Source organism: Ovis canadensis, chromosome X, assembly GCF_042477335.2.
Source record: "Ovis canadensis isolate MfBH-ARS-UI-01 breed Bighorn chromosome X, ARS-UI_OviCan_v2, whole genome shotgun sequence".
Classification (NCBI taxonomy): Eukaryota; Metazoa; Chordata; class Mammalia; order Artiodactyla; family Bovidae; genus Ovis; species Ovis canadensis.
The window spans coordinates 55,160,214-55,173,429 of NC_091727.1; the positions used below are offsets into that span (position 1 = coordinate 55,160,214).

Here is a 13,216-nt window from a genome sequence, read left to right on the forward strand (position 1 = left end):
TCTTCCCAACCTGGGAACGAACATCAGTCTCCTTCATTGCAGGTTGATTCTTTACAGTCTGAGCCACCAGGGAAGCCCATTATCATGCCTAGACAAGAGTTAATGGCCACTTAGTATCTTCAGTATTCACGGTAAAGTTTCCCTTGTGTGCTCTACTCAGTTGTGTTGACTCGTTGCGACCCTATGGACTGTAGCTTGCCAGGTTCCTGTCCATGGGATTCTCCATGGAATAATATTGGAGTGGGCTGTCATGCCCTTCTCCAGGAGATCTTCCGATTGCGGGTGGATTCCTTCCCCACTGAGCCACATGGGAAGCCCAAAGTTTCCCTTGTGTGGTGGTGTGTGTGCCTGTTCAGTCATGTCTGACTGTCTGCGACCCTATGGACTGCATCCTGCCAGGCTTCTTTGTCCATGGGATTCTCCAGGCAAGACTGTTGGAGTGGGTTGCCATTTCCTCTTCCAGAGGATCTTTCTGACCCAGGGATTGAACATGCATCTTCTTTACTCTCTCATAAATGTTAACGTTTTCACCAATTCTGGATCCCATTTAGTCTCAGGCACTGCAGTTTTTCAATATGCCTGCTAATTCTCTGTAAAATTCCCCCTCTCTTGCTCTCTCTGTTTCTCATGAGAAATGAATCCTTTGCTCTACAGAGTCATTCACATGCAGCATTTTGCTGATTTCATCTCATTGGCATCATTTAATACACTCCTCTGTCCCCAGCTTTTCCTGCAAATTGGAGTTTAGACCTTGTCTTCTGGTTCAGTCTTCTAATTTGGCAAGAATGGCTCAGAGGCAGTGTGGCATTCATCCACTGGGAGGGGAATACTGTATGGTTGTCCCTATTTTTGTAGAGCAAGCAGATACTGGTGCTCGTTGCCTACAGTGCTTGTGTCATTTGAGGTTGAAAATGGAGGCGTTTTCATTCTATCTATGCTTCTTCATTTATTTGATGAAATTCTTCTCTGATGAGACACTTCCCTCATCCACTGTTTGGTAACCAGTGTTATAGTTCATGTGCCACACACAGGATAACGGTTGCATTATTTGCCTCTGCTTACCCAATTTCCAAATAATAAATCTATTTCCTAGTATTTAATCACAGCGACCATGAGGTCTTTGTTCCTTTAGAGCCACTATGAACCCCATATTTAATCACAGCCGGTGTGTTTTAATCCATTTTAGTTGTTAGTCTTATTGGCACTCAACTTGTCCCTACATTGTCCCTACATGATGCAGATTCATAGTGTGAATCTGCCCACACAGGGGCAAGTGCAAAGCCAGCGCTCAGTTAGTGTGGGTTGCAGTACATCAAAGAACTGAGTGAAGTGTATTGACATCATGCTTGACTGTTTTATTACAACATTATATTACTGTGCTCATCCCTCCACCAGATGTTTGAAACTGGCATTATCCCCTTGGCTGTCTTGGGTGTGATGCATACTACATTTGGAGACTGAAGAATGAAGACACCCTCTCCTTCATATTTCCCGTATTAAGTCTGTGTGAGTTTGTATGAAAACAAGTGCTTGATAGTTTAACCTCTTTTGTGATTACATTCTCACCTATGACTGGAAACACTGGATAGAGTATGGTGTTGACATTGCAGTCATTAAGGATTACCTTAGTATTGAGATACATTTCCCCCCATTTAACTTCAAAATTAGGCTTTTTTCTTCCTGTTTACACACGTTTGGCTATCAGGCATTTCATCCATGATGTCCCACAATTTACCATATTGGTGTTTAGTAATGATGATGTTGCTGAAGTGTCTTACAATTCCAGCCCCTGTGGATCTTTATACTCACCATGACGTTTGCCTCTAGCGCCTCAGAGTGTATGTGTGGATGTGGGTTCATCTCCACTCATCATATAAGGAAAATGAGGCACAGAGTGGTTAAGGATATCAAACAAAGAAAATAGTTTTAAATGGCAGGCCTTTTATTTGAACCCCAGTCTTTTGGTACTTGTATTAGTCAATGTCTGGTTGCTGTTAGCAGAAAGCATTCTATGTTAATTAGCACAGGGATTAATTTCAGGAGTTGTTGCTACTGCTAAATCGCTTCAGTCGTGTCCGACTCTGTGCGACCCCATAGACGGCAGCCCACTAGGCTCCTCTGTCTCTGGGATTCTCCAGGCAAGAATACTTGAGTGGGGTGCCATTGCCTTCGCCAATGCATGAAAGTGAAAAGCGAAAGTGAAGTCGCTCAGTCGTGCCCGACTCTTAGCGACCCCATGGACTACAGCCTACCAGGCTCCTCCGTCCATGGGACTTTCCAGGCAAGAGTACTGGAGTGGGGTGCCATTGCCTTCTCTGATTTCAGGAGTTAGGAGCATATAAATACTGTCTTTCTAGGGCCTGGAGATACAGGTTTATTCATGGCCTCTCAGAATGATTATTATACTCATTGAGCAAAGTTGGTCCCCAAGGGCAGCTGCCACAGTTGAGTGGGGAATCAGGATGTTTCCAGTACATCTGTTGGCTTTAGGCATAGGCTGTCTTAATTGCTTTCCTAGAAGCAGGAAATTCCACCAGAATTGTTAGCTCTTAATTGCTTTCTTGGAAGCATGAAATTCCACCAGAATTGTTAGCTTCCCAGCTACATTCACAACACCAGCATGCCCGTCTTACATCTCTCTACACTTAAAATGCCTCTAAAATAAATCTGATCAGTGTGCATCAGATTGACAGAAGGTAAAATGCATCTGGAATCCTACTAAGTTAAAAACTCTAGGAAATGGAGAATTAAGCTGCTGCCCAGTCTCTTCAGTATGCTGCTGCTACTGCTGCTAAGTCGCTTCAGTCGTGTCCGACTCTGTGCGACCCCATAGACGGCAGCCCACCAGGCTCCCCATCCCTGAGATTCTCCAGGCAAGAACACTGGAGTGGGTTGCCATTTCCTTCTCCAATGCATGAAAGTGAAACTGAAAGTGAAGTCTTTCAGTCGTGTCCAACTCTTAGCAACCCCATGGACTGCAGCCTACCAGGCTTCTCTATCCATGGGATTTTCCAGGCAAGAGTACTGGAGTGGGGTGCCATTGCCTTCTCCACTCTTCAGTATAGAGAGGGATATTTATGAATGGAGCTTGAAGAACCAATGCTGAGAGAACCAATATAAGGCATCCAATACAGTGTTCTTAACCCTGTGCTCGCTAGTCCCTTGATATATTCCTCTTCTCCTTCCAGTGCATTTGGCACTACTATTCATAAAACCTGGGTGAAACTTAAAACTCTGTGCTCTAGGCTGCCTAATGAAGTTAGATGTACATTGGAGAAAGAGAGGAATCTCAAAGCCTGAGCATGTTATGTTTTTCAATATAAACTACTTTTGTTTAAATGGAATTCTTCAGAAAATAATTTTACATTCTCAAATCAGCCACCTCCCCTCAAAAGTCTATCCTGAATTTTCTCCCATTCCTCATTTTTCTTATTTCATTCTGCCTTAACAATCTCCACAGGATTATCTCCTACTTCAGGAAGAAAACATGTTCTCATAAAAGAGCTTCACTGTAATATCCTTTCTCTCAAAAATTCACCAATATTTCCAATCTCTCCAGATAATCTGTTTCCATCTTTTCTCATTTTGTGATTTAAACCTACCTAATCTCGTGATTCCTTTTTTAGTATATAATAGATGTTACAAGCCAGTATGGCCTTATAATTGTACTGTCTGTGCTTGAACACAAAGCCCACTACTTACTAGTTATATGATCTTGGATAATTCACTCAGCTTCTTTAAACATCCATTTCTTCTCTGTAAAATATATTGATAAGATTACCTTATTCACAGAATGATAGCGAAAATGAAATAAGAAAATTCATAGAAAGTAATTGAAATACAACCTGCACCCAGGAAATACTCAACAAAAGTGAGTTATTATCAGATAAATGTAGTTCAACCATAATGTACTGGCAGACAATGTGAAGAGCTTATGAAAAAAAAATCTGTTTTCTCTAATCATATTGGTGATGGCAATACTAAGAACTCTATTAATACATGTGTAGGTGGGGTAAATCAAGTAAATAAGTATTTTATTTTCTAATTTTATCATCCCCTTTTATCACCTCATGTGAAGAGTTGACTCATTGGAAAAGACTCTGATGCTGGGAGGGATTGGGGGCAGGAGGACAAGGGGACAACAGAGGATGAGATGGCTGGATGGCATCACCGATTCAATGGACGTGAGTTTGAGTGAACTCCGGGAGTTGGTGATGGACAGGGAGGCCTGGCGTGCTGCGATTCATGGGGTCCCAGAGTCGGACATGACTGTGCGACTGAACTGAACTGAACTTTATCATTGAGAACCAGTATTTCTGGTTTGGCAGAAATATATAAAATTGGTCTGGTACATTTTGTCTTACCAGATATTAAAAAAAAAAAACCATGAAGGACCACTAGCATAGTCTCAAAACCACTCAGAATTCAACTTGAAGAGGCTTCCACTGGTTGCTGAAGGGCCATCTTAAATTCAGAGAGTGTAGTAAGAAAAATTGTTTCAGTTCACTTCAGTTCAGTTAAGTCTCTCAGTCGTGTCCAAATCTTTGCAACCTCAAGAACTGCAGCATGCCAGGCCTCCCTGTCCATCATCAACTCCCAGAGTTGTTCCAAACTCATGTCCATTGAGTCGGTGATGCCATCCAGTCATCTCATCCTCTGTCATCCCCTTCTCTTCCTGCCCCAAATCCCTCCCAGCATCAGGGTCTTTTACAATGAGTCAACTCTTTGCATGAAGTGGCCAAAGTACTGGAGTTTCAGCTTTAGCATCAGTCCTTCCAATGAACACCCAGGACTTATCTTTAGGATGGACTGCTTAGACCTCTTTGCAGTCCAAGGGACTCTCAAGAGTCTCCAACACCACAGTTCAAAAGCATCAATTCTTCAGTGCTCTGCTTTCTTCACAGTCCAACTCTCACATCCAGACATGACCACTGGAAAAACCATAGCCTTGACTAGACAGACCTTTGTTGGCAAAGTAATATCTCTGCTTTTTAATATGCTATATAAGTTGGTCATAACTTTCCTTCCAAGGAGTAAGCGTCTTTTAATTTCATGGCTGCAGTCACCATCTGCAGTGATTTTGGAGCCCCCCAAAATAAAGTCTGACACTGTTTCCACTGTTTCCCCATCTATTTCCCATGAAGTGATGGGACCAGATGCCATGATCTTCATTTTCTGAATGTTGAGCTTTAAGTCAACTTTTTCACTCTCCTCTTTCACTTTCATCAAGAGGCTATTTAGTTCCTCTTCACTTTCTGCCATAAGGGTGGTGTCACTGCATATCTGAGGTTATTGATATTTCTCCCGGCAATCTTGATTCCAGCTTGTGCTTCTTCCAGTCCAGCGTTTCTCATGATGTACTCTGCATATAAGTTGAATAAGCAGGGTGACAATATACAGCCTTGACATACTCCTTTCCCTATTTGGAACCACTTTGTTGTTCCATGTCCAGTTTTAACTGTTGCTTCCTGACCTGCATACAGTTTTCTCAAGAAGCAGGTCAGGTGGTCTGGTACTCCCATCTCTTTCAGAATCTTCCAGTTTATTGTGATCCACAAAGGCTTTGGCATAGTCAATAAAGCAGAAAGAGATGTTTTTCTGGAACTCTCTTGCTTTTTCGATGATCCAGCGAATGTTGGAAATTTGATCTCTGGTTCCTCTGCCTTTTCTACAACCAGCTTGAACATCTGGAAGTTCATGGTTCGCGTATTGCTGAAGCCTGGCTTGGAGAATTTTGAGCACTACTTTACGAGCATGTGAGATGAGTGCAATCATGTGGTAGTTTAAGCATTCTTTGGCATTGTCTTTCTTTGGGATTGGAATGAAAACTGACCTTTTCCAGTCCTGTGGCCACTGCTGAGTTTTCCAAATTTGCTAGCATATTGAGTGTAGCACTTTCAAAGCATCATCTTTCGGGATTTGAAACAGCTCCACTGGAATTCCACCACCTCCACTAGCTTTGTTCATAGTGATGCTTTCTAAGGCCCACTGACTTCACATTCCAGGATGTCTGGCTCTAGGTGAGTGATCACACCATCGTGATTATCTGGGTCATGAAGATCTGTTTTGTACAGTTCTTCTGTGTATTCTTGCCACCTCTTCTTAATATCTTCTGCTTCTGTTAGGTCCAGACCATTTCTGTCCTTTATCGAGCCCATCTTTACATGAAATGTTCCCTTGGTATCTCTAATTTTCTTGAAGAGATCTCTAGTCTTTCCCATTCTATTGTTTTCCTCTATTTCTTTGCATTTCTCACTGAGGAAGGCTTTCTTACCTCTCCTTGCTCTTCTTTGGAACTCCGCATTCAGATGCTTATATCTTTCCTTTTCTCCTTTGCTTTTCACTTCTCTTCTTTTCACAGCTATTTGTAAGGCCTCCTCAGACAGCCATTTTGCTTTTGTGCATTTCTTTTCCATGGGAATGGTCTTGACCCCTGTCTCCCGTACAATGTCAGGAACCTCCGTCCACAGTTCATCAGGCATTCTGTCTATCGGATCTAGTCTCTTAAATCTATTTCTCACCCACTGCATAATCATAAGGGATTTGATTTAGGTCATACCTGAATGGTCTAGCGGTTTTCCCTAGTTTCTTCAGTTTACGTCTGAGTTTGGCAATAAGGAGTTCATGATCTGAGCCGCAGTCAGCTCCTGGTTTTGTTTTTTCTGACTGTATAGGGCTTCTCCATCTTTGACTGCAAAGAATATAATCAATCTGATTTTGGTGTTGACCATCTGGTGATGTCCATGTGTAGAGTCTTCTCTTGTGTTGTTGGAAGAGGGTGTTTGCTATGACCAGTGCATTCGCTTGGCAAAACTCTATTAGCCTTTGCCCTGCTTCATTCCGTATTCCAAGGCCAAATTTGCCTGTTACTCCAGGTGTTTCTTGACTTCCTACTTTTGCATTCCAGTCCCCTATAATGAAAAGGACATCTTTTTTGGGTGTTCTAAAAGGTCTTGTAGTTCTTCATAGAACCGTTCAACTTCAGCTTCTTCAGTGTTACTGGTTGGGACATAGGCTTGGATACTATGATATTGAATGATTTGCCTTGGAAACGACAGAGATCATTCTGTCGTTTTTGAGATTGCATCCAAGTACTGCATTTCAGACACTTTTGTTGACAATGATGGCTACTCCACTTCTTCTAAGAGATTCCTGCCCACAGTAGTAGATATAATGGTTATCTGAGTTAGATTCACCCATTCCAGTTCATTTTAGTTTGCTGATTCCTAGAATGTCAACATTCACTCTTGCTATCTCCTGTTTGACTACTTCCAATTTGTCTTGATTTATGGACCTAACATTCCAGGTTCCTATGCAATATTGTTCTTTACAGCATCAGACCTTGCTTCTATCACCAGTCATATTCACCACTGGGTATTGTTTTTGCTTTGGCTCCATCCCTTCATTCTTTTTGGAGTTATTTCTCCACTGATCTCCAGTAGCATGTTTTCACCTACTGACCTGGGGAGTTCCTCTTTCAATATCCTATCATTTTGCCTTTTCATACTGTTCATGGGTTCTCAAGGCAAGAATATTGAAGTGGTTTACCATTCCTTCTCCAGCAGATCACATTTTGTCAGAACTCTCCACCATGACCCATCCATCTTGGGTGGCCTTACACGGCATAGCTTAGTTTCATTGAGTTAGACAAGGCTGTGGTCCATGTCATCGGATTTCTGTGTATGGTTTCAGTGTGTCTGCCCTCTGATGCCCTCTCATAACACTTACCGTCTTACTTGGGTTTCTCTTACCTTGGATGTGGGGTCTCTCTTCACAGCTGCTCCAGCAAAGCACAGCCGCTGCTCCTTACCTTGGAGGGAGGTTATCTCCTTACAGCCACCCCTTCTGACTTTGAACGTGGAGTAGCTCCTCTCGGCCCTCCTGTGCCTGCACAGCTGCCACTCCTTGGACGTGGGGTTGCTCCCAGTCATCATTAACTTTTGCTAACTGAAAAAGGAGTCACAACTTGACATTATGTGCCTCTTTATGGAAATACTCAAAATTCCTCTTCAAGTATTCTTGCTTAAAAATTACAGCTATATCTGGTCAAGCTCACAGATTCAATTATTGATATACAGGAAATACACAGAAAAAAAGAATATTCTAAACTATACCATAGGGATACAATCACTAAAGTCAAGAATGTAGAAAACTCTACAGGTCTCATGATCTACCTTCTCTAATGAATAAATGATGTGAAAAAATGGAGGGTAGATTGGTAACCTATAGATCAAGAGACTTAAAAAAATATTCAAAAACCTAGGCAAAATTGAACTTCAGTGTTTGAGTATACATTTGTGTGATAAAACTGTATGGAAAATCATGAAGGTGATTATTATAAACGTTAGAATAGCGGTTACATTTAAGCGTGGAAGGAGTGGGTTGTCTTTGGACAGGGTAGAGAGAGGCCTTCTGGATTGACTGGCAAAGTTCTAATTGCTGATTTGAGTGGTGGTTACAAGCGTGTTTTCCTTCTAAGTCAATAAGTTATAATTTTGTGTTATGCAATTTTCTGTATTTGTGTTGTATTTTGCAATAAAATTAAGTTGAAAATGATTAATTAAGTAGTGACCAGATATTTCCTACACTTTCTTTAAAAAACAAAAAAGCCTTTGATGAGACTTCCCCCTCTGACTAATGCACTCTTTCAAAGTTCTAGGCAGATCCACCAGAGACAATTGCCCCATCACAAAGATCAAAAGTGTTTTGTTCAAGGTTAGTCTCTGTGTATATTTCTGGTCAGTGTTTCTCTCTCAGGTATATCTGCCTTCTCCTGAATCCCAAGGATGATGGTTTGTGAAGACCTCCAGTCACCATTCTTCATTTCTCCTTAAAGGTTCTAAAAGTAATTCATCCTTTGGTCTCTAACAGAGATAATACTAAATAGTAGTTATGCTAATATTCACATGATTAATACAAATCACCAAGGTAAAGGAAATGTCCCTGGTCTGTCCTACTTCCTTGCTATTGCTAACTTTATGTGAATACAATTCCCTAAACCTTGACAAGTTCTCCCAGAGACATTTTAGTAAGTCTATTCGAGGTTCACAGAATGCCCAGGAAAGTCTTCAGCACATGGCTTCTGCACATTTACCCTCTCGTTTCTTCCTATTCATGTGAATAGGTGTGCACATTCTCTTTAAGTGATAGCCAATAATTAAGTCTTTCTATCTAAGGCAAAAAGAATGAAGAGGTTTGACATCTAATAGCTTAGGAACAGCACACAGCTAGTAAAATAGTGGCAACCAGGCTGAAACCACCAAGCATCCAAGTGTGTTAGACATAGGATTTTCTTCTACCCCTGAAATGTTCATAACAAAATTTTTGTTTTAAATCAGTTACTAATTTTTATATTCTGGCTTGTTGTTGGATTTATTTAATATGACATTATCCCATACTAGCAAATTACATTTTCCCAGGATCATTTTTTCTATTTCAGTTTGATCTAAATTAAGATAATTTACAAACCAGCTCTTTTAGGCTTTGGCACAAATGTTACAAATTCTGAGTGAGATTCTATTGCTTAGGATCTTATGGACTTTGTCCATCTCAGAGGTCTTAATTGGCTTAATTATGCTGATACCCACAACACCTGTAAAGTTCCAATATGACACTGATTCTTTAAGATCAAACCCAGTATCAGCAGTAAGAAGGTTCTAGGCCCCCAGAATTAGAGGGAAGCCTAATTCTGTGGACCTCAAGTGTACTCCAGGGAGGTTAGTGAGGAAGGTACACCAGAATATAGTTGATTAGAAGAATACAAGAGATCTGAGTCCTGTACCTGTCTATCTGACCCACCACCACATCACAGGCTAGCCATTGTCCAGGCACCTGCACAAATGCTATAGGTTGCGCAGCTAGACTGGGACAAGGGTCTCATTGGAAACTTCTTCCAAGCAGACACAGCCCAAGTGCTTTACATAAAAAGAGGTTATAAGCCCATCTTTACACCGTGAAAGCCATCAGCCAAAGTTACAGGCTTATTTATTGGGGTGGGGTGGGGTGGTGGGGGGAGGAGCGCACTGGAAAGGGTTTCAAATTCATGTCTGATCTAAGGTCGCATTTCCAAGGTTCAGCTTCATCTTCCTGTATTTCAAGAGCACCCCCCTAATCACTAATTTCTTCTTTCAGTTGCTGGGTAAACCTTTAACCCCTATCCCACCTCCATTTGTTCAACAGGAATGTTCATTTTCACTAGAATCTGAGTAGAATTGGAAATCAGGTGTGCCTGTCTAGGTTTAATCATTACTTCGTGGTCAAATCGCTCTCCCGGAGCGCGTATACAAAAATGAATGGAAATTTTCAGTTTTTTTTTTTTGTTTAAAAAAAAGAGGCTTTTGGACCTCAGCCAGGACTAAGGATGCGGGAGGCCGAGCATACGGATGGCAGCTAGGGGTCAATCCCCGCCCGGCACCGGGTCGGCCTTGGAAGAGTCGGAAGTGGTCGGGGTTTGGGGGAGGAGATCCGCTCACACACAACAGGAGAGGCTGCGCCGCCATATCTGCTGCTGCCGCTGCAGTTGCGAATGCAGTGTCGGGACCCGGCTGCCTCCACGCCGCCGCTAAGGTTCGTGTCGCTTCCCCATCCCGACTCCCACTCTTGCCGCCTCACCCCCGGCGGCACTGCCGTCTCTTTCCTCCCATTAAACCCGTTCCCTCCCCGCATCTATCAGGGCTGAAGACGATGGACCTGGGCAGCAGCAGCAGCAGCGACTCGGCTCCCGACTGCTGGGACCAGGTGGACATGGAAGCACCGGGTTTGGCCCCGAGCGGGGACCGAGCCTCCTCGGCGTTGGCGGCGGCCGCCGCCGAGGTGCAGCATGAGCCCCTCAGCTCGGCCTTCAGCCGTCAGCTCAACATCAACGCCAAACCCTTCGTGCCTAACGTCCATGCCGCGGAGTTCGTGCCGGCCTTCCTGCGGGGCCCGAGCCAGCCGCAGACCCCCCCGAATGACGCCCCCGGATTCTATGAAACCTGTACGGGCGCGGGCAACCCTCAAGGTAAAAGGCTGGGACGGGGGGCACCTGTGGAACATTCCAAAGAGGAACAGTTATTGTGGCGTGAAGGTTCCAATTCAGCCGTTACCATGGAACTTTCAGAACCTGTTGTAGAAAATGGAGAGGTGGAGATGGTTTTAGAAGAGTCATGGGAGCACAATAAAGAAGTAAGTGAAGCCGAGCCAGGGGGTAGTTCCTTGGGAGATTCGGGGCCCCCAGAAGAAAGTGGCCAGGAAATGATGGAGAAAGAGGAAATCAGAAAATCGAAATCTATGGTCGTACCCTCAGGTGCTCCTAAAAAAGAACACGTAAATGTGGTATTCATTGGGCATGTCGATGCCGGGAAGTCAACCATTGGAGGACAGATCATGTTTTTGACAGGAATGGTTGACAAAAGAACACTTGAGAAATATGAAAGAGAAGCTAAAGAAAAAAACAGAGAAACTTGGTATTTGTCCTGGGCCTTAGATACAAACCAGGAAGAACGAGACAAGGGTAAAACAGTAGAAGTGGGTCGTGCCTATTTTGAAACAGAAAAGAAACATTTCACAATTTTAGATGCCCCTGGCCATAAGAGTTTTGTCCCAAATATGATCGGTGGTGCTTCTCAAGCTGATTTGGCTGTACTGGTAATCTCTGCCAGGAAAGGAGAGTTTGAGACTGGATTTGAAAAAGGTGGACAGACAAGAGAACATGCAATGTTGGCAAAAACGGCAGGGGTGAAATATTTGATAGTGCTTATTAATAAGATGGATGATCCCACAGTAAATTGGAGCATTGAGAGATATGAAGAATGTAAAGAAAAGCTAGTGCCCTTTTTGAAAAAAGTCGGCTTTAGTCCCAAAAAGGACATTCACTTTATGCCCTGCTCAGGGCTGACCGGGGCAAATATTAAAGAGCAATCAGATTTCTGCCCTTGGTACACTGGATTACCATTCATTCCATATTTGGATAATATGCCAAACTTCAACAGATCCATTGATGGACCAATTAGACTGCCAATTGTGGATAAGTACAAGGATATGGGCACTGTGGTCCTGGGAAAGCTGGAATCAGGATCCATTTTTAAAGGCCAGCAGCTTGTGATGATGCCAAACAAGCACAATGTGGAAGTTCTTGGAATACTTTCTGATGATGCTGAAACTGATTATGTAGCGCCAGGTGAAAACCTTAAAATCAGACTGAAGGGAATTGAAGAAGAAGAGATCCTTCCAGGATTCATACTCTGTGATCCTACTAATCTTTGCCATTCTGGACGCACATTTGATGTTCAGATAGTGATTATTGAGCACAAATCCATCATCTGCCCAGGTTATAATGCAGTGCTGCATATTCATACTTGTATTGAGGAAGTTGAGATAACAGCCTTAATCTCCTTGGTAGATAAAAAATCAGGAGAAAAGAGTAAGACACGGCCCCGCTTCGTGAAGCAAGATCAAGTGTGCATTGCCCGTTTAAGGACAGCAGGAACTATCTGCCTTGAGACATTCAAAGATTTTCCTCAGATGGGTCGTTTTACTTTAAGAGATGAGGGTAAGACCATTGCAATTGGCAAAGTTCTGAAACTGGTCCCAGAGAAGGACTAAGCAGTTTTCATGATGCCCCTATACAATACTGTGAGAATTGACTATGATAAAGTTCACCATCTTCTCTTATTTACTACACATTGACAAACTTTTCTCCATATTTTGCAAAGAAAAATTTCACAGCAAAAATCCATGTTTTGTCAGCTCTCATGTTGAGATCTCAGTTATGTCACTGTTGAATTTACCCACAATTTCCTCCTCCTATTCCATTCTGCTTCCTTGAACAGAATCAGTAAAATCTTTGTAACTGATGTGGATGTAATTGTCTATAACAATGAAAAATTAATATATTTTTAATTTTTCATTTTCCTTTAGGATACTTAGACAGCCCTTGTTCCAATCAGACCAATCAGAGTGTGTCAGTGTGTGTGTACATGTTAAAGACAACTAACATGTGAATAAAATATTCCATTTGAAACTCTTACTGGTATTTGAAGTGCTTTTAAATATTTTAAAAATTTGTCTATAATACTTCTCAGTTAGCTTTTTCACTTTCTCAAATAACTGAATATATCTTATTACCTGGGTTTTTAAAAACGGTCTTGTACTCACTGCTTTAAATGAAGAATTTACAAATAATGCACAGGTTTGTGTTAAAGGAAAGGTTTTAATTTTGATGAAAAAAATTTTAGAG

At 42.3% G+C, this 13,216-nt stretch overlaps 1 protein-coding gene across 1 annotated transcript; it reads left to right on the top strand.

Moving 5' to 3' along the window:
* Positions 1-10,339: 10,339 nt before the first annotated feature.
* Positions 10,340-13,006, top strand: GSPT2 (G1 to S phase transition 2). Its single transcript, XM_070289994.1, has 2 exons — positions 10,340-10,566; positions 10,673-13,006. Exon 2 carries the CDS (start codon positions 10,684-10,686, stop codon positions 12,580-12,582), a length of 1,899 nt encoding a protein of 632 aa, XP_070146095.1. The 5' UTR covers positions 10,340-10,566; positions 10,673-10,683; the 3' UTR covers positions 12,583-13,006.
* The last annotated feature ends 210 nt before the right edge of the window (positions 13,007-13,216 follow it).